Source organism: Dromaius novaehollandiae, chromosome 10, assembly GCF_036370855.1.
Source record: "Dromaius novaehollandiae isolate bDroNov1 chromosome 10, bDroNov1.hap1, whole genome shotgun sequence".
NCBI classification, from domain to species: domain Eukaryota; kingdom Metazoa; phylum Chordata; class Aves; order Casuariiformes; family Dromaiidae; genus Dromaius; species Dromaius novaehollandiae.
The window spans coordinates 4453837-4475135 of NC_088107.1; the positions used below are offsets into that span (position 1 = coordinate 4453837).

A 21299-nucleotide genomic window follows, 5' to 3' on the forward strand; every position below is an offset into this window, starting at 1 on the left:
GCAGATGCCTGCAAAAAAGCTTGCAAGAAAATCCAACTCCTTCAAAACACAGTGTAACAGCTCACATGTTGATGGCAGGAATTTATGTGGGGTCCGAATTTTTCTGCTAGTGTGAAGAGCTCATTTTCCTTGGAAATCACAGACTAGATTCCATCACTGGAGGAAATATATCAGCAAATTACTTCCTCGGTCAGTAAAACAAGCTTTTGAACCAAAACCATGGCATCTTTTGACGTTGTCAAGCCATAGAAGTGTTAAAAAAGAGAAGGGGGGGGGGGAAATTCAAGTTAGAAAAGCAACTTAAAATCCAGTTTTCTGAACATGGATTCAGTTCGCTACGGCTGTGTTCCCAGTGTCACACTAGGAAACAGCAAAATAAGGATGGAAAGGCACAGACTCATCTTTGTTAATAATTCAGAAGTATCAGAAATACCTGCAGAGTTCTGGTGCCTCACAGTACCATATAGGAGCCTTCCCCCACAATATACTAAACTAAATCAGCAATAGCAGATTGATATTAAGAAGCAGATGCTCAGGTAGGGTTTTTTTTAACCTGTACAGTACTTAGTGTTAGGAGAATAGTTCAATACTTGCAAGGGTCTCCTCCTCCATCCTTTATTGACTGTTCTTCATTCTACGTTTTTCTTGTTAATAGCCCGTATGGCGAAGGAAACAGGTCAGTGATTTCACCGTGTCTTGCTTTTATTAATCCCGAATCGTGGATCAAGTCAGAAGCATTCATGGCCCTGGTGATTTATGGATTGCAGTTTTCGCTCCTAGTAGTCCTGGACAGTCAGAGACCGTCAGATGCCAGCCTGAGCAGCTGCAGCCCAAACATCAACTCAGACGCAAACGAGCGAAGTGTGCGTGGATGCGTGAAAGGGCCCAGGGAGCCTCTGTGCGCAGAGGAGTTCATTGAATAACAGCGCAAGAGAGAGTGGTGCTGCTTTTTGCAAGCTGCACATAAGTTATTAGTTTCACACGTGTAGAAAGCAGACTATCATTTAGTGATCTGAAATCCAGATGACAGATTTTATTGCAAAGCTTGGACGGCTGCTTAAAGAGAAATAAAGAAAAGAACACGGAATACATGTGAAATGGGAACACTTTCGAAGTGAGCCTGAAAAAGGAGGAACAAAGCAGAAGGGATAAAGAGAACAGCAATTCTGGATCTGAGCAAGAGCTTACAGGAATTGCAGGGGCAAGGGAGGAGAGAGCCCTCGTCTAGTTTATGCTTTCTTTGGAGAGCCCTAGCCAAGCCCTTCAGTAAAATTCTGATTTTCTATCACACTGTGATTAGCTGTCATGCTCCCTGGGGAAGAGCTTGCAGCAATGCGAGTGGTGGATGGTGCCCGACATCATGGACATCACGGACATATCGCTACTTCCTGTTAAGCAAAAACGAATAGACTTTCTCAGTTCTATTGCCCTCTACATCGACATAAATCAAGAGTAATTCTTCCTGAAATCCAGGGGATATATGACCATTATATTGGTTAAATGTGTATTGTGAGAGAACTTACTCAGTTCTCAAACAGACTTCAGTTGTTTGCGGCTTTGCTGGGGGCAGATTTCTTGCTAAAGTGAGAATCGGTATAATATTTTAGGGAAAAATAAGAGAGGACAGGGCAGCACTCAGTGAAGGGCCATTAATTCCATCGTTTCCCTATTCAGGCCTGGTAAAACATACATCTGCTGCTTGAATTTTAGCCCAAGATCAAAGGAATATTGTGAAGCCCTGTGGTTCAAAAATGTTACATACTTAAAGCAGTAAATTCTCACAGGGACTGTGATCCTCTTGCAGCATGGAGTTCCTGCAGACAGACTGCCGGGAGGGAGAGCGGAGTCGTTTCTTGGGAACGCCATGGCAGCAGGTACCTGGGTGTCCCATGGGTACAAGCAAACCGTGCGTGTTTTGCTGCTGCGGCGCTGTGGCCTTTCCTCTCTGTGCAACGCCGGCACGTCTGGAAACCACCAGAGAACGGATTCGGTGCTGCTCAGTATCCTGCTTGAAATGACTTTGCCGAGAGCCATCCAGGTCTTACTTAGGATCCGTTAGAGTAGTGTGCCAGGTGCCTGGGAGTAAGAAATGGGAAAGGCTTTTCCATGAACTAGCACAGAGTTGTTCCCTACAGAATTTTTTATGGACATTCAGAAAAAAATCCTGAGCTGCTTTAATTTCCCATAAAACGCAGGAAGTGAATCGGCAGTGTAAGTGCCTATGAAGGCAAAAAAGAACTGGAATGGGTCTTTCTTCAGTTCTTTCAACTTGATAATGAAGGCTTGAAAGGCTGTAAATTGGGCTTTTTTGTTTTGTTTTTAAGTCTTTAATTCATTCTGTGTTAGGAATACAAATCCCGTCCAGACTGGGCAACTTTCTGGACAGGCTGAAAGGAGGTCAGGATGTATCGGAGACACCGGAGAACACTGCAGATTTGTCTATCCGGGGATGTTTAAATCTCAGCGGTTGATTGCCCATTTCGCTGTGTTGTAGGACATGTCTGAGCATGGTCTACTGGACACGGCACACGTTTCTTCCAGGACATGAGTGCAAGCAGATGTCCTGCTCAGCCTGTACAAATGCACAAATGAGCTGGAATTACTTGCAATCAATTGACTCCAGTCAAATACTTCTGTGTTTCCATGTTCACAGTTTGTGTAGACAGATCCTGAGAAGGGAAGTGATTTTGAGTCTGACTATTTAAAGTTTTTTTGTTTGATTTTCTTAACAGCTGTTTCATCCCAACACTTGGGAGAAAAGCTTCTTTTCTTAAGGACTCTTCAAGGATCTCCCAGATGGAGAATGAAGCTATTTCCCTTCTACATTTCCTGGAGTCCTTCTGTGAGATCAAGGGCAAATGATTCCTGATATTTTGAAAGTTAAAAAAAACAGTAAGTAGTAAATGACATTTAAAGAGAAATAAGCCAAGCCAGACTTAGCTCTGTGAGCAAAGCCTGGCCGCTTTCCCCCACCTTCCCAGATAGCCTCAGCAATTTCAGTTCCCAGGTTTGAGCAGGTTACCCTGAGTAACCTGTGTTTGTTTGACAGAGCACTATTGCTCCTTGTTACTTTTGAACCTCAGTGCAGAGAGATTATAAATGCTTAGAGAAATAATGCAGACGCTTGGGGAGTTCTCCTTCCTCGCCAGCGTGGACATTCGTCAAGTCGTGTTGCACCTAATGGCGCCTGCGAGCTGGGAAGAAATAGTCTCCGCTTGCCTTCCCTGTCCCGGGGCTGCCGGGGAGAAGGCACAGGGATAGTCCAGCGTGAACTTCACCGAGGAGCAGGTTTGTCTGTCTGCTTACTAGACTTCTCCACGGTGGCAGAAGCCAAGCCCCACCGGCACCGGTGCCCAGCTCACAGAGCCGCACATTGCTGCCCGAAAAAGGGAGCCCCAGAGCCAGCCGGCGGATCAGCCTGTTCCCGGGAAGAGGTGCGAACGCGGCCAGACCAGACGTGCTTTGAGGGCGAAGCGGATGGAGCAGTTCTTCAGGCAGAGCCCTAAGGTCCTCGGAGGCAGCGGTGCCCGCTTAATTCCACAGCCAGCTGCAGGCGGATAGTCCTCCTCTACCCCCCCCAGAAGAGCTTTGCACGCGGATCTTGTTAAAAGATTTGCCCTGAGCTTGTTTATTAAACCTAAGCCAGGAGTTAGGATGGGCCAAGGCAAACAGAGCGGCGCAGCATGCACCTCCCGGCCCCCCGGCCGCGCCGCAGGGGCTCTGTGGGGCCACCCTGGGGCGCGGGGGCCGCTGAGCCTGCTCATGCCCGGAGCCTCCCGCCTGGGGGCTGCCGTGGGGCCTGGCCCGCGGCCTGGGCTGAGCATCCCCCCTCCCAGGAACGCTTCTTGAACATGCCTCACTACATATATATATATATATATATATATATATATAGGCTAATTTCACAGTATATAGACTATGCATATGTCCTTAATATATTGGTAATATTATGTATTATCATTATATCCTATCCTATTATAATTATACTAGCTATAGGCTATATATATATAAAATCAATATATTGATAATATGATAATTTATATAATAGTGATTGTTTAGGTAATAATTTATATGAGCACTATATCTTATTACAGTGCACGTAGGCTATGCATGTTACCGATATATTGCAAATATAATTGTTTTTATCTGATATAACAATGGAATATAACTCTTCCCGTTAGCAGCCCGGACGTTATCAGCACGCTCTGCCCGTGCTGCCAGCGCCGCCGCGGGCCCTTTAAACCCGCTCGCCGCCCCCCGCCGCCGCCTTCCAGCGCGGGCCGCGCGGCCGGTCTCGCGGCGCCGCCCTCCGCCGCTTCCCATTGGCCAGGCAGCGCGGAGGTCCCGCCTTCCGGCGCCGCCAGCCAATGGGCGGGGAGCAGCGCGGGAGCCGGGGTAGGTTGCTGCGTGCGGCCGAGGGCCGGAGAGCGGCGGGTTAGTGGCGGGGGGCGGCCGGGGCCTCCCGGGGCGGCTGCTGGGGCTCCCGCGCGGGCAGCGAGCAGCGAGCGCGGCGCTGAGGCAGCGGAGCGGAGGGAGCGGGCGGCGCCGCGGCGGTGGGGCCGGCGTGGCCGTGAGGGGCCCCGGGCGGGGGCTGCGCGTCCCTCAGGGAGGTGCTGGGGGGGCGGGGAGGCCCCGCGCGGCCCGCGAGGCCGAACCCGAACCGGAGCCTGCGGCGGGGGGGCCGGGGCCCTGGGGAGGGCGGCCCCGAGGGCGATGCGCCGGGCGGGCGGGTCCCGGCCGGTGGCTCTCCGGGTCTGTTTGGTCGAGAATCGGAGGCGCCGCCCTCAGGTGACTCTAGTTTGGGTCGTTTTCCCCCAAAGTTATAGAGCGTTATTACTTAAACCGTGGGGCAGAGTCGCGTTGTGCAGAGGTTCGTCCGTAGCTAGGCAAAAAAAACCAACAAAAAAAAAGTGAAAGTAATATACCTCTTGTTCAAGTTGGTGCGTGCAACTTTTCCAGTGTCTCTCCCATGGCGGTTCAAGGGCGGCGTGCTTTGGAGAGGCCGCTGGGACGAGCTGGGTGTTAGGAAAGCTCTGCTTTAACCTCTGCGTCTGTATAACACACTCACTGTATATTGTATGAATACTGTGCTTTATGTTGTATGACTGCTCTGCTTGTGTCCTCCCAGGTTTCACATGCTAGCTAGTAAACGCTGACGTTAAGGAAAACTGAAATATCTGTGGGGTTTTTTTGTTTTTGTTTCAGGTGCTGGAATAAAAGATGAGGTTGAAAGAGACCCAAACAACGTCCTTTCAGGCTCCTGTCACCATCCGTAATTATCCAGGCAACCAGGTATATGTGTTTCAAAATGGCCACTCGGATTCGGAAGAGTCATCAGAGGAAGAACTTAATGTTACGGAGCTGCGACCCAGGGGCAAAGAGCAGCAGCGGTGCAGCGCTGCCCGGGACAAAGTCGGAGACGTGGTGCTTCTGGAACGGGAGATCATGCAGGACGATAATCTTAACAAGCTAGCCCTGCAGTATGGTTGTAAAGTGAGTGCTATCTTTACTCGATAGTGCTACTCCTTCCATTTTTCGTGTTACTCTTGCTCTCATGTTTGTTTGTTTAGTTTTAATTACCTTAGAAATACTTTGCGTGTAGTTTGGTTCCCAAAATTACCGGAAAGCTTGCTGGTGTTTAATAGCGTAATACTGAAAAGTGCTTGCCCTGTGTATTTCATGAATGACAAAACATCTGGGTAAAACTGAGCTGGAGGAGGGCACAAAAGTGCTCCTCAAGTAACAGCCTAGGAAGATACAGTCAACCCCCACACCCTGTGTGACCTGGTTTCTGTTTAGTTTGGATGACTAAGTGCAGCGTAGCAGTCATAATTTGTACTCGCTCATTACTTAAGTGAGGGCAGAAAGTAGGGAAGTGAGTACAGAAATGAGGGTAAGATCTCTGCTCTCAAGGAGCGTACAGTTCTTGAAGCAAATTGAAGGTATGAGCTTACATATTGCAGAGAAGGTTTGAGTCTAAAAGGGGTGGACTTGGAGAGATGCCAAAGTCCAGGTCCTATCTATGCATATGGGTTTTTATTTCCTGTAGTACCTAGAGATGTGTGTGGTTCAGCCATTGGCAGGCAAAAAAGAGCACATACACAGGGTGAGTTTTCTCTGGAAATGGAACATACTAAAAAAAAATACATTTTCTTTGTACCAAAGCAGAGTTCTGTAGAAAAACTGTTGAAAAGTTTAATTGCTTGATCTGAACATCAGAAGTACCCTGTTGTTTAGCAGTTTAAAAAAAAAAAAAGTAAAAAGTTCCATGTTGCAAAGCATTGGACAGTGACCTGGATGGTGAAAATGAAGTACTGGCCGAACTGCAGTACTGGTGCAATCTGTTTGTCTTGCTTAATAACGCAGCTGTGAGGTGCAGCTGAGGCAAGAGGATTTAGAGGAATTGTGACAATTCCTCCCACCCCCTTCTTTTTTTTTTCTTTTTTTTTTTTAAAAAAAAAAAAGCCTTTTAGGTTCTGCTGATGAGCCTGATGCTTGTGGAAAAAACAAGTCTAGCAGGGCTTGAATAGGCTTTGATTGGCACCGGTAGAGCACGTGAACTTGGAGCTACGGCAGATTACTCTGTAGTAACTATGCGCTTATCCTCAAGCAGCAGCAACTGCGTAGCCATGGCAGTTATGCTGAATCTTGACTGTTCAGTGAACAGGCAGGAGGAAGATCTTGAATAACTTCTTTGATTTATGTTTAGGAAAAAAAAAAAAAAATCCAGCTGTGCTGTCTATCAACATAACTCAGGAGGATTCAGTCCTGCCTCTGCCCAGACTGTTCCTCTCTCCGAGTCCTCCTCCACTGCTCCTCTCCCAGAGCCCTTCTGCCCCAGCAGGCCCTGCCCAAGGCTGCTGGGCGTATCCAGTGGGGAAGGCAAGCTGATGGGGAGCCACCAAGTAATCAGCTTTCTCCTCCCACAGGAAAAGCTTGCCTCCTGCCTGCTTCCCTTCCAGAAAGGGCACTTCTGACTTGTTATACTGGAGAGGTACAGAAATCCTTACTTACAGAAATCCTCACTTGCATATTTGTCTGTTTGCAGTTTGGCACTGGTAAAGTTTGATGTATTTTGTTTTACTTGCACAATGAAGCAGCTCCTGAAAGGCTACCAAAACATTAGCGAGGAGGATTTGTAGGTGCAAATATATGTGACTTCGTTTTAGAAACAACAAAATAAAACAAACGCACAACTTCCCCCTCACCCCCCCCCCCAAAAAAAAAAAACAGAGCAAGATCCTCTTTGAAATCATGAGACTTTGTCATTGGTTTCAAAGTCATCGGGGCCTACTTGCAACAGAGTTGCTAAGACAGTATAACGAGTAGCTTTATGTGTGTTAAAGATAAATTGGCAGGTATGCAAGGCATTTTAAACTTCTAATTTTTATTCTTGGTCACTTAACATCCCGACCTGCTTTTTGGCATTGTTCTCAGCTGGGACAACAGGAGCTCACCGCAGCCAAAAATGAGTGCAAAAAGTAAGCCACAGCAGCTTGTGCAACCTGGCTCTTGCATTCTTCTCATCAGCTTTGTTTATTGCTTTTGCCTGAGTGCTGCTCCACTTTCTGTTTTTAGAGCCTTAGTACGATATTACAGTATTTGACTACAGACACCGCAGGGGATATTTTCTGTTCCAGTAATCTGTTTTCACTGGAACAAAACAAAACAAGAAATCGAAGCACCACCTCAGTTAGGAGACTTTGGGTCAGATTGTTCTTTCGTAACTAAAATTTTGCAGAGCTTAGTTCCTGGCATTGTGCTGGGGCAAGGCATAAGGGGTCTGATGATCCAGCTGCTGAGGAGTCTCTTAACTTCAGGGGGCACCAGGGCTGGGTCTGGACGAACACGCTTACTGCACTATATCAGTCCCTGGAATGTTTCCATCATGATTAAATCTCCCGTTTTCAGATTTCTCAAGCTTTGCACAGTAAACACGAGGTTTGGGCATTCAGCTCCCCTTCGGTGGTTGTGTGCTTCCCCGCTGTGACGTAGCGGACTTGCTGCCTTTCAGGGAATCGCGCTTTTTAGATGAACTTAATATATGGTTCACTGACAGTCCGCACAGACTTAAGGGGAGATCGACAGAGAGCTGCAGCTCTGGAGCCAGAGGAATGTGCTGCTGCTGCTCATCGTCGGTCTCGCGGCCCAGTGCTGTGGGAGCTGCTGCAGGAGAGGCCTGTCCTTCCCTTGTCACCTGTCTGTGCTGATGGAGAGCTTGTATCTCCCTGCTGGGGTCAGCCAGCTGCAAGTAGCCATTGATCATTCGTTGCAGTGACAAAGGAGATGTTCAAGCTCCTGTAGTAGCTACTTGAAAATTGCCATAGGGCTCCTTTCTGCTGTATTCACATGCCATCTTTTAAAAGCAGCTTTTTGTCCTGAGCTATCAAAGAAGTTGCAGCTGATGGCACATACAGATTTGTTTAGGAAGTATTTGTTTGCTTTTTTCTTTTTTGTTTTTAATTCCTCTCATAATGTCATTAGTTTCATCTGTAGCCTCAAGCTTGTGAGTGTGCAGTGAATGCAACTGATGCAGTAATTTTCTAAATTTCTGAAAGAACATATTAAATTTCCCCTGAAAGTGCAGTCCTTGGTACTGTCTCTTGTGTGTGGTATACAGAAGGTGGTTAACCTATTAATGTTGCTTTTCTCCTTGGTTTGGAGTCCTGCTGTTTTCTCTGTTTTTCTTCCTCCAGCTCTTCCCTTGAGGTTGTTTCATGTCTCCTTGATTCTGAGAGCTCCTTGTGCAGATGGTACTAGTCTCTTTTGACAGAAGATTTTAGGACAACTGAGAAGCTCTTGTACTTACTTATTCAGTAGTTATTAACGTACATTATTAAAAGGTGGCTCCTCTCTATTTAATATTAAATAAAAGACACTACTTTCTTACCTTTGTCTTTCCTTTGTAGCCAGCTGTCTTTATGATCTATGCTGTATGCATGTTTTGTTCTTTCTTGCCATTTATTTTTATCACTATTTGCATTACCGAACTAGGTGGGAGTACCAGTCACAGATAGGGACCCTGTGCAGTGCTGTTGGTACACACTAACAACCAAAGATGATCCCAGATGCGCAGGGAGTATTGGCTTAAGCATATCTTTAGCAAGGATATTTGCAAACTGTGGAGAAATTATTAAAGAAAAGTGTGTTTCTAGAACCTGCATGTGTTTTCCAGAGCACAGTCTGTCTAAATCTAAGGCTTCTTTCCCCTTTTCGGGGGCGGAGGAGGTCTCTAGCCACCTCAGAGCTAACAATGTCCTGCTGTCAGAAGATCTGTTCATGCGGTGCCTGGCAGCGTTGCTGCTCTCTTTTCAGAAAAATGTTATACTTAATTGCTGTGCCAGGGATCAGCAAATGGCTCTAATTCCACTGCCAGCCCTGTGTCCAGAGTTCTTCTGTGCTCTGGTGCGTGTACGAGGCGGCTCACGCCTGTGTGAAGCGCCCGGCACAGCAGTGCCCGGTGCGGGGCTGTGCGTCGCGCCGTGGCAGGTCTTGACCCGCAGCGTCCAAGGCAGGCAGAAGCAGTGCGGAGTTGGCTTTAAAACACTGCAAGTTGCTCACTATTAATAACCTGTAAAATCCAGCTCCAGTAAAGATTCTAATGAATGTTTTGCTCTCTGAGACAATCTAATTCTCTCATTTGAATTAGTGCTCCCATCTTTAAACTCGATGCTCTCAGTGAATGCATATTTACTGTGCAGTTTATCAGCTTACACATTCCCAGAGCCACCGGGTCAGTACTGGAGGAGATGGGCCATAATGCGAGTCTGGGCTCCGCTTAATTTTTCTCTGCCTATTACAACCGTTAGAGGGATGGTGCTTGGGAACATGAACAAAGTATGCTCACATCAGTGCGGGAGGGATGCTTTCCTGCTTTATTCCAGGCTGTGATCTTGCTTGCAAAACTGCAGCGTGCTCTAAAGAGGGCACCTGCTGTCTCAGCCCGTTCCGAGATCACTTTCCTAGCAGGAGGAGCATTTCTGCAGAACAGACAAATGCACCTTCACGGGGACACTGCTAAGCTTTGTGGGTTTTGCTTGTTCATACTGAGGTTGTCTTCTCACCTGAAACACTTAGAGAATGTTTAAGGTATGGAAAATGTTTGAGAAAGGTTCCATTGTAAAAGACTTTTCTTGCCTTAACTCAGATTAGAAAGTAAGCAGGAGAAGAGTGAAGAAAGCGAAGAGCAAGGAAAAACAAGGTTAAGAGAAATGTAGCATAGGAGAGACATGAGGGCAAGGCAGGAGGCTATAAACTGATTTAATAGGGGACCTGCAAGATCTGTAGGATCCCTATAACTACTGGAAAATCTCTGATTGCAAAATACTAAGATGCTTGTGACGAGGGCTTGTATTTATTTTCAGGATGCTGTTTGCAGCCTAGCTTTTTAGATGGTTCCTTTTTCAATACCAGTAAAAGACTGGATGGTCTTAAACTAATACTCTTATCCTTCTTGTATTCTGTAGGTCGCAGATATCAAACGTGTCAACAACTTCATCAGGGAGCAGGATCTGTATGCGTTGAAGTCCATCAAGATCCCTGTGAAGACCCATGGGCTGTTAACAGAAATTGGCCAAGAACTAAGGCCTCTCCAGACCGCACGCTCCCAGGTTGGCCTAACCCTTGTGGACATTCCTGAGTCTGACGGCGCTGCAGCCAGCAACTGTACTGAAAGCAGATACGTGAATGAGTACTTTGAGGGGATTGACAAGAGTATTCAGGATGCAGTACAGGTAGAAGTCCAGCTCAATGCAGAGTATCGTGTAGAAGCGCTGGAGAGGCCGTTGCTCGAGTCAGGGAAGCAAGAGACCAGTAATGGTGCGGACTGTGGAATCCAGTGGTGGAATGCAGTTTTTATTATGCTTCTGATAGGAATTGTCCTGCCAGTATTTTATATCACCTATTTTAAAACACAAGAGAGTGGTGCGACAGCCCATACCTCCAACACGACACTAACCTCAAATATTTCGGCAGATGGATTAGAAGGGAAACTGCCACAGAACTTTTTAATTGTAGAAGAAATTCCCAAGGGGAGATCAAGCCAAACAGAGCCTCCCCTCCCAGCACTGAAGTCCATAAACCAGTGACTCTGACTGTAGTGGAGTCGGGGGGATAACGATACAGTAGATTTGACTTTCTTTTTTTTTAAAAAAAGTAGATGATGTAATCCTCAACTCGACTGAACCTGAGGTGATGTGACTTTATGGAAGAATAAGGATGCTTTGTTGCTTACAAAGATCAACAGAGAGCTGACTTTACATTCATGAACTCTGTCAAGGGAAAGTATTTTGCAGCAATTTATTCTCCTGTTTGCTTCAGGTATTTCTAAAGAATGGTCTTGCCTAAGAATCTGACCCCTTTGCTGCTGTGTTAAAGATTACAGTATTCATATGATTGGAAAGTTATGGGCTGTGTGCACTTTGAGAAAATACTTTTTGCATAGAGGAAGAGCAGGAACTTCTTCTCTGAATATACACTTTTATCTTTTGTAGACCGTGGCAGTCCTGGCATACTTCTAACCTTAAAGAGGTGACTTCTGTCTTGTTAGAGCAGGTGTGCACCATGCTAGTATTAAAACAGCACAAGGAGGCTGATATCATCTCACCATTTCATCCTTTTGAGTGCGTATTTAAGCTGTTTATTAGGATGATTCCAGCCTACCAGTGAGTTGGGTGTGACCAGACATTTTCTCCTAGATGAAAGTTTTCAGCAAGTTCTCTTGAAATCAAGTATCTTTGCAGGCAGAGCTTGTCACGGCCGCATCCCTGCTTCTGCCAGGTTACTGCTCCTAGTAGAGTACTGGCTGTGAGCGACAGCAGATGTCAAAACAGTAGAGGAGGACGATTTGCTGAAGACAGTGTTAGGCCTGTGGTATGTAATATGCAGTATGTAAAGGCTCACTTCTTGTTGGGAAACTGTCTCTCTCTCTCTCTGTGTGTGTGTGTGTGTGTGTGTGTGTGTGTGTGTGTGTGTGTGAGTGAGTGTTTAAATCCATAAGGGCACATCTTAAGCACTACATTTCAGTCACAGACTTGAGTTTTCTTGTTTGCAAGTCTTCAAATGTGAGAGAATTGCTAAGTAAGTTGAATCTTATTTACAAGGTCTAGGAAAGAAGCCCTACATTACTTAGGCAGTCACAGAAAGACATGTAAATCCTTTATCGGATGGGGACGGTGAAGCTGTACAGTAGATGTTTCTGTGAACTGCTGCTGTTTGCATTAAAAAGCTTTTGCGTGAAGAGGAGAGACTAATGAGGCGTTGGTGGCTTGCAGTAGCATTCTGCGAGCTGTCACTATGCTTACAGTGTATGCTGGTTAGAAAGAGTCATTAAATGGCATGTGCTAGGCGTGAGTGGAAAATAAGACTTTGGGGAGTTTAGCTGCAAAGGCGACTTTATTTCAACTGATTCAGAGACTGCAGACAGAGGTAAACTCGCTCCTGTGGCTGAACACTAAGGTATTTTGCAGCACACTTTTGTTAAAGAGGCTATATTGGGCTATTTTAATCAGCTTTTAGTAAACCTTAGGAACATTAAATAAGTCCTTTCCTTGAACACTTACACTGTAGGCTTTGCTGCTATCAGTTTTGCCGCCCCCCCCCCCCCTTTTTTTCTTTCTTGAGGGTAAGGGCAGAGCTGATGGGTTTAAAGCAGTTGTTTTTCTGCCCTGTCTTTGCCCCATATTGGCTCCCTTGCATCCTATTTGCCATCTTTCCATCAAGATGTCCACCGGAGGTTTGGGGAGGGCAGAGAAGCATACAGCCTTCACATGGAGCAGGTAAGGGGAAGAAATTAGAAGGTGGTGGTGGTGCAGCGTCCCGAAATGGCCCGGTTGTGGAGGCTGCGAGCCCGTTATCCGCCTTTCACTAGAGGGCACTGGTGCTGCGCGGGTCCTGCCGCAGGGTGCAGGCAGCGGGTGACGCTGTGCGGAATAACTGAGTCACAGCAAACTTGCGAGGTGCTCTGTTGTGGGTGTTTGTGTTGTGCTGGTTTCCTTGGGTTTGGTTTTTTTTGTTGTTGGGTGTTTTTTTATTGTTGTTAAGTGGACACTGTTGTCTAAGGTGCCATGAGCTGCTGAGGGTGGAGGTGTGAGAGGGCATTGTGCTCATACAGGTTCTTCTGGGCGTGAGGAAGAGCAGAAATACGTATTTCAGCGCAGAAGGAACGCTGTTGGGGGTTGGCAGCTTCTGTAGCACGGTGTGAGGTACGATAGACAAAGCAAGCAGAACCTTACAGTTTTAAACAAATAACCCGATCTTCCTGCAGCCTTTATAAAGCTCTCAGGATCCAGGCGAGCACGGGGGAAACCTAATTTTGGCAACATGAAACCTTGAAATAGCTGTACTGGGGGAAAAAAATATATACATTTTTTTTTCTTCTGTGAAGGAAAAGTATCCCCCTCTGTTCTGTGGGGGTTGTTATTACATTTTTAAGTAAAGCAAAATGCAATAAAAGCACAATGAGCGCTACCCACCCTAGACTGCGTTTGTCTCTGTTACCACACATTCGGTTTTACAGCTGCGTAGCTTCCCTTAAAAAGATCAGTGTTTTACAGCAGCTCAACCTGGCCCTAGCAAGAGTGAGACGTCAGAACGCTTTCTGTAGTGGTTTTGTGTCTCACACGAATGTTTGTTTCACAGAAAACAACTGCTGCAGGAAGCGGGGCTGTTGGTTTGGGGGGGGGGGGGGGGGGGATCGATTTCCTTGTTTCTAGTCTGAGAAGGCAGAACTGCAGCCACAGAGTCAGCCCAGGGCTGTGCAAGGCCCTGCTCAGAGCTGCCTCCCCAAGCCCGAGCCTTCGGCACTGCCAGGGAGACGCAGGGCCGAGAACAGAAGCATCGGCAGCTGAGGATGAACCTGCAGAGGGAACCGTGAAGGCCGGTCCTGGAGAGGGGCAGGCAGTAAGCACCTGCCATCTGCCCAGAAGTCTGACTCTACGCCGCTTTTCTGTAAGTTTCTGTGAGCATTTTGTGATAAGCTTTTATAGCTTTGCCTTGATTCTTAATTCTGAATGTTGTAACTACACATTAAAAACAAACAAACAAACAAAAAAAATCTTGGTTAAACTGCAGCAATGCTTCCTTTAAAAGATGATACTCTTTCAGTTCAATCTTTGAAGTATTATTTCAGGTACCGGTGGGGAGGGAAGAGGATATGCCAAATAGAAGAACGTTATGCTCTGCAAATACGACAGAGTCTGGAGTACACAGTAAAAGCCAGTATCTTTACTTTAGTGAATGCAGGATACAAATATTTTACAACAACCTCTAGCATTTTCTTAACCATTTGATAAAAAGTTCACTAGAATATTTATTGTATATTGAAGAAAAAACAACACATTCAGGGAAAAAAATTGAGATTAACTTATTTTTTTTCTTAAAAGATTCATCTCAAGGATGGCAACAAAGTCCAGCTTGTGCCGCCAAACGGCTTATCATCATTAAACCGTGAACAGCTTCTTTGTGAACTGTTGACTACAAACATTTACCAAATACATAAATCTCTTTTAAAAAAGCCATTTTAAATATAGCAAAGCAGTGTTCTCTTGCACAGCAAAGTGAAGGAAGTTTCTACTAAGATTTAAATGTTTACATTTGTTAAGTCTTTCTTTCACATTCTAATTAAACTTCTTCCCATGATCAATTGTTAGGAGTCATTATGTTCCTTATTTACTATGTATTTCTTGTGCGCACAGTAATTTGTACGTTTCTGATGCATTAGTGTCCTTTAAGGAAAGGCTAAAGCATTTTTCTCTGACGAATCCCTGATTACGTGTACTCTTAAATACTATCAGTGAGAGCTCAAAGATGGAGAGGTGATTTGTCACATTAGAAGATGAAAATCTGATGTAATTCAGACTTGAATGGGTTCAAAATAGAATTGGAGCCACCTGCAACTTCTTTCAGTATACTTACTTTAAAAAAAGTATTCTTTTAAGTGTTGAAATATCTGTGCTATGTCCTTTTTTTTGTACAAAACACTTTTACAGTTTCTAAAAAAGTATGTTTCAAAGTTAGCTATGTGTGTTTATTAAAAATCAGAATTCCCATTTATTTAATGGCAAGAGATTTTTTTCCCACTGACAGGGAAGGGCTTCATAAAGACTTAGTCTGTTGAGTCTGTTAGAGGGTTTGGGGCAACACGTTAACAGTCTCAGCATCGATTCTTAAGAACTGATTTTTTTTTTCTTTTTGAATTAGTTGGTGCAATTTCATTATAAATGCTAACCTTTAACTTTTTTCTTTAAGAAAACAGTAATAGTACTGTTTAAAAACCTGCATAGAAATAAAGACTATTGTGATACAGTCAGCAAAGCCATCTTATAAGGCACACAAGAAAATAGACAGTAAATGTGAATGCAGAACTCCCACTCAGATGTACAGCAAAGTTCATATGTGCATAATAATGAAAAAAATCACATAACTTTTCAAAGCATTAAAAGGTTCTCTGAAGTGGTAAGTGAATTAAATCACTTTGGAAACAGAATTGCCATTAGCAAAAGAGACTGGTTTCCTCTGTAGGGTTCTGTAAACTAGTAACTAATGCTGGAGTAATGCAGAATGATTTCCAGTGATAACAGTGTCTGAAGCAAATAGGAACCCGTAAGCTTTAAAGTTACTATGACAACAATAGACCTGGTTTGCAATCTCTCCGTAGTAACTTTGTCCTTCAGTCACACCTTAAGCAAGCAGCTGGGGAGAGAGCTGCCACCACTGGATTTCCATTTCTAACGCTTCAGTTTAGTATCAAGTAAGTGATTTTATTACAGATTAAAAAAAAAAAAATTAAAAGCCCAAGCAAAAATTTAATAAATAGCAGGGATAATTTTAAAGGGTTTTGGGTAAAAAAACAGCATTGTTCCTTTTTCCCCAAAATTAGAGCTACCAGCAATAAGATTCATATCTTTTCAATGTGGTTCCCAGTACGAAGGAAGTGAATCGTTCACACGTGCAGGAAGATGAGCGACGCAGCAAGGATCTGAAAACAGATTCGATTTCTACAACAAGGTAAGAATGCTTGCCAATACAAAAGCAATTACACCAAATGCAGTTAGTATAACTCTGTATACCGAGTTTTGGGGTTCTCAGATGTTTGCTGCACAAAGCCAGCTTTTACCAGCTTGTAGGGCAGGTAATTATCAGTCTGACCCGACACCACTGTCACTGGCTGCAACGCAGCCAGGTTGTGCAAACCCTAAGGACGGAAGTGTCCTGCCACCGTTTAACTCAAAAAAACAGAACACGAACTTTCGCTAGCCAGGTTGTAAAACACGATGGGCCTCAGGACTCCTTGCTCTTTTTCCTGGAAGTAGCAAAGAGGAACAACATATTTCTGAGGCTGAGGTTTTATCCCAAACCACTTACCACTTAAAAAAACCTTTTGTGCTCATTTGATATGTGTTATCTCCCTATCATGAGAAATCAGGTCAAGTTTTTCCACTTTTTTTTTCCTCCTCAAAAGAGGCAGTTTTAAAATGATACCTTAAAATGTGTTGTAACAGATTTTTAATATTTATGCAGGATGAACTTAACACCAGATTTTTTTGCCACTTTGCTATTTATATACATATATATAAAATGTATAATGAAGCTTAACCATACAGCACAGAGATTACAATTTAACGGCACACATTCACCACCAGTGAGGGGGACAACCCCTTTATACACCCTCTGAAAAATCTGGATAATAATATTAATAATAATTAAAATCCAAAGAAAGTACAGTATATTTAACAAAATAGTAAATATTAAACAGTGAATACTCTACTTAATAAGGACCTCGCCTTTTTTCAAGTTGGCGTCAATCCACAAAAATATACTTTTTAATCTGGTGAACGTACAATACATAGGTACTTACACCAAAGGTGATAATATATTTAAGATGCTATATACACAAAGAGTTTGGCTCAAATTTAAATTTACATATAAGTGTTCATGGCTTATTTTTCCCCCAAGATTCCGCCTGCAAGTTTTTCCTTTTCATCTTTGAAAGCAAAAACTAGAAAGTCAAAATAAGATAAAACTATACTCTACAAAAAAGCTACAACATACAGCTTTGGCTTATATAAATAATTCATAGCAGAATGTGTTCAAAAGTACTGTATATAACTTTATATATAGTCTTCAATTCATTAGGGTATTGTTTTCTTTAATATAAAATATACATGAGCTAAAATCCGTTTCTATATTTTTCAAAGGTATGAACGTAAAAAGAAATTTGTCAAACATATTCCAATTATAACTTAATATATTAATTTTATTTTGTTAATGTTCTATCTTCTAGGCTAATATTTTCTGAATATTTCATGCGAGTTCTCTATGTCTCTCTCTTTCACTTTTATTAAAAAAATCACTTCTTTGACCCAATACATTTTTTTTTTTGCACGTGCAAAACAAGATTTTGTTTTGTGTTTTTTATAGCATCAGCCCTTCTCCATGCACCCTCTGCAATAGAGACCCATGCCAGGTTGGGTAATATAAAGGTCATTTTATGTACAGTATTGCTTTCTTCTTCCTGCTTTTCTACTGCTCTGCTGCTACAAAGCATTATTTCTTAACTACAAGTAACCATACAGCTTTAATAAAACACACAGGGACATTACTACAGGCGAGCCCTCTTGGTTTCTGCAATCTAGTGTGGTAGGATTATAATATGGGTACAACGTTTCTTTGCAAAACAGGTTATATTATTAAAACAACAAGTCCAGGTAAGTGCCAGACTAGATCAATACCTATAGGATTGTTCTGTTACATTTTTACCATGGGACATCTGCAGCTATACAAGAAGTTTGTAATAAGTGCCTGATGATTTTGTGTATGCTACACACACTAGCACATATATATGCATGTGAAGATATATATATGCATGTATGTATATACATATAAATATACTTATTTCACGTCCTTATTTATAAATTTAGATATGTCAGGACAGTTCATTTTGAGAACACAAAACTGAAGAGGCAGTGCTGCAAGTTTATGTCACCCATGTGTCCATCCTCATGCGTTTTACTGATGGACTCTCTCGATCTTCTGAGTTTGGTGGCCTTCCCAGCACGACAGGTGAATGGAAGTCACTCCTGGGGTCTTCCCGATCGCTGCCATCGTAGGAACTGCTGGAGCTGCTGAGACTGTCGACAGGAGAGCGACCCATTTCCTGCCGTGATTGCTGCTGCTGCTGCTGCTGCTGTTGTGGTGGTGGTGGTGGTTGCTGCTGCTGTGGTGGCGGCTGCTGCTGCTGTTGTTGTTGTTGTGGAAACCCAGAGGGAGTTACACGGTCCCGGGGAGGTGAAATTGGTTCAGATTTTATGTTGATGTTTTGGTTGGTATTAATGGATAAATTTGAACCCTGAGATAGCTGGCTGCCACTACTGTGAAAAAGAAAACCAAGGGAAGAAATAAGAAAACACCAGGAAAAAAAAGTGACAATTCATGTGCATCTGTATGAGGATTTGGTCTTCCAGTTCCACATCCTCAAAATGAGTATGTAAATAAATGCAACTTACTTCAGTGAAGAAACAAAGTTGAAAAAAGCATCAATTAAAGGTCTGAACTGTATATATAAAACAAGCAGTAATATTTCATATTTCCAAACATTTAAGATAATCATGTGGGTATCTTCTTTGTAAGAAGATGGGCCTGAAAGGATGCAGCTTGTTGACCCAAGTACAGAACTGAACTGACAAACATGATAATAAAGATAAAACATCATTACTCCTGCAACAATTGAGCAAACTTGAAAGGCGATGCACACAGTGTAACAGAAATGAAATTAAGGTGGTAGCGTGTTGAGTATTTCCCAGTGAAGATTATTTAACTTAGTCAAAGTGGCAGAAGCTCCCACCTGGATGCAAGACCATAACAACATCAAATTTACTTACACAAGAGAGCTGAGGGCTGCTGGACCTAGATGGTGCTGCTGCCAGGCAGATACCTGCCCTAAAGATAGCATTCCTGGGGAGTTAAATCCCTGTAAGGCAGACAGGTCTGCACTAGTCAAGGAATAATCTAACAGGGAAAAAACAAATAAACAAACAAACAAAATAGTTAATACATTTTCTTATACATATATACACCCACATGCACAGAAATTTAAATACATGAGTATATGTAAGTATATATACACACACTTAGATATCTAACTATATAGTTATATACCTATAATAGTTATAAACACTTATATATACACACATGTATTTAAATTTCTATGTATGTGTATGTATATACACACACACACACACACAAATATAAAAGCCTCCTGCTGTAATCAGATAAAGGCAAGTGTCCCAAAGGAGCCTAAAAATGAAAACCTTTTAGTCTCTGAGCAGTCTTACTACCTTCATGAGGATCTTAACAGGACAGCAGTCTCCAAATACCATCTTAATTCTCTGCCTTTGATTCCTACCTGCTGCTGTCTATACGGATTCTTTCAAACCCATCGGTACAAGATAGTTATGCACATTATCTAGCACGTCTCACACCAAGCAAAGTATTTCCATTTCCTGATGGTTTTAGTCTGTCTGGAAATTTCAAAGTACAACAAAAAGGGAAGAATTAATACAAGTCATTAAAAGACAAGGGTGTTTCCTGCGCTGAACTTAAAGAAAGCCTGGCTCTGGTTCAGTGCTAAATAGAACACGCAATCCAGACAGGAGGCAGCGGCTAGTCAGACAATCGACACACACCTACCTTTTGGCTGGCGCGTCTGCTACAAAGCAAAGCACTCACAGTCCTACCAGCTCTATCCAACCCCAAATGCTGCTCTTTGCCTGGCTCCCAGGGCAGGCAAAGGGACCGTGAAAGGCAGGGACTGACGCACCCGCCGCTGCGGCCAGGGAAGGAAGCACACGGAGCTGGGGATGCTCCCAGCGATGGCATGACCCAAGGTGGCTGCAGCTGGAATCCTTAACAACCCACCGCTCCTCCGGTTTGTGCAACCCTACCGCAAAGGGTCGCATTCTCCTTCCCTCTCAACAGTTTCCCTCTACGTATGAATAGGCAGGCATCTCTCTAGCAAATAAATGTTGAGAAACCTCTTTCATTAAAAGCAAAAATATAATTATTTAGAAATACAAATTAAACGGATACTAGAAAAACAGCACATATTTCTAGTCAACAGGCAGTGACTGGCTGTTATTTCTGGCTAGGCTATAATGCTTAGCTCGTTCTCACTTTTCATTCACACATGGGAAGTTATTTTCACATTACCATTATCACTTATGCTTTTCTTTCAAGTTTTAAAACAAAGCTGCAAACAGTTCTCTGCTTTTAATTATTTTGTAATACAGCTTCCAGAAAATAATTTCTGGTCTCTTGAGAATTACTTTACACTGCCAGCAGATGAACCAAAAATTCCACTGAAGTAGGTTTTCTACAAATTACGTGTTGTAGCATTGTCCTAAAATGACAAAAACCATTGTTATTCAAGATCGTTTCTCTTGAGATAAATTTTCTAGAACAGCTTCCCCATTCTCCTCCCTCCACCAACCTGTTTCCTGCGGACAGCTTTCAGGCCACCCTTTCAGGGGCTACAGCGCAAGGGCAGCCCACTGCCAACACGCGTACTGTGCTACACAGATTCATATGCGCCGCTGCAAGGGCCTTCGTGAAGACCTTGGCAACCCCAGGGACCTCCCCTAGCAGGTGAGGCTGCGTAAGCTGCCTTTTTATTTATTCATTTTCCTTCTCGGTTGATGCAGTTTTTATTTCTGCATGGATACAGAAGGAATTTTTGCCAAGCTGATCAATCCAAAGCCCTTTTGCAGAACAAAAGGAAGTCCAAACATTTTTTTCCTCTTAAAAAGAAAAAAAAAAGCTTCATTCTTCTTTTCTATAAATTCAACCCTCCAATCACTAGGATACACCTGCGCTCAGTAACATCCAGAGCGAGCAGGCCTACGACAAGCTGCAAGGAGAGTAAAGGTACATGCCTGAGATTGATGTGCTGTTCTGTGCCAGGGGAATTTCTGTGCTGAGGGAAACATTTGTAGGAGTTAGGTCCCACGTATTGTTTCTTTGCAATTACAGCTTTTATGGTAATGGACAATCCACTTTTGGTGCTTAAGGTAGAAAGCGGCTGATGGCAGAGGCTGGAAGAGATGCTTTTCCTAACATTACATATGCCATTGCACAATCAGAGCACTGCATTATCGTTCCCCTAAATGATCATATATCTGCTGGCAGTAAAAGCAGGATACCAATTTCTGTATGAGCGGCTTGCTGCAGAATGAAAAAGCCACACTGACAAAAGAGTGCCTTCGACACGGTGGAAACCATTACTACAGCTGTGACCTTAGCAAACA

At 43.7% G+C, this 21299-nt stretch overlaps 2 protein-coding genes and 1 long non-coding RNA gene across 21 annotated transcripts in view; 2 read left to right on the plus strand and 1 right to left on the minus strand.

The window, feature by feature from the left end:
• The first annotated feature begins 323 nt into the window (after positions 1-323).
• On the plus strand, positions 324-13467 carry LYSMD4 (LysM domain containing 4). 9 transcript variants are annotated; one of them, XR_010390919.1, is made up of 5 exons: positions 4362-4434; positions 5206-5493; positions 10467-11871; positions 12721-12776; positions 13112-13467. XR_010390919.1 is itself a non-coding variant. In XM_026121682.2 (3 exons), the coding sequence occupies exons 2-3, from the start codon at positions 5221-5223 to the stop codon at positions 11085-11087; spliced, it is 894 nt and encodes a 297-aa protein (XP_025977467.2). In that variant the 5' UTR covers positions 324-2892; positions 5206-5220; the 3' UTR covers positions 11088-13467. The 9 variants fall into 9 exon arrangements, 4 of the variants coding, with proteins under 4 accessions (XP_025977467.2, XP_025977468.2, XP_025977466.2 ...); XR_010390918.1 differs by having other exon boundaries at positions 10467-12776; XR_010390917.1 differs by having other exon boundaries at positions 12721-13467.
• A 212-nt stretch (positions 13468-13679) lies between these two features.
• On the plus strand, positions 13680-18555 carry LOC135329419 (uncharacterized). Its single transcript, XR_010390921.1, has 2 exons — positions 13680-16005; positions 17919-18555. It is a non-coding gene; the product is annotated as an uncharacterized LOC135329419 (long non-coding RNA).
• The window catches only part of MEF2A (myocyte enhancer factor 2A), a 97644-nt gene continuing 90546 nt past the window's right edge, over positions 14202-21299 (minus strand). For all 11 annotated transcript variants that reach the window (XM_064517905.1, XM_064517902.1, XM_026121674.2 and 8 more), the window contains 2 exons: positions 18879-19005; positions 14202-18368 (listed from right to left, as the gene is read on the minus strand). In XM_064517905.1, the coding sequence (XP_064373975.1) occupies positions 17975-18368; positions 18879-19005 (521 nt within the window). In that variant the 3' untranslated portion in view covers positions 14202-17974. The remainder of the gene's footprint in view (positions 18369-18878; positions 19006-21299) is intronic.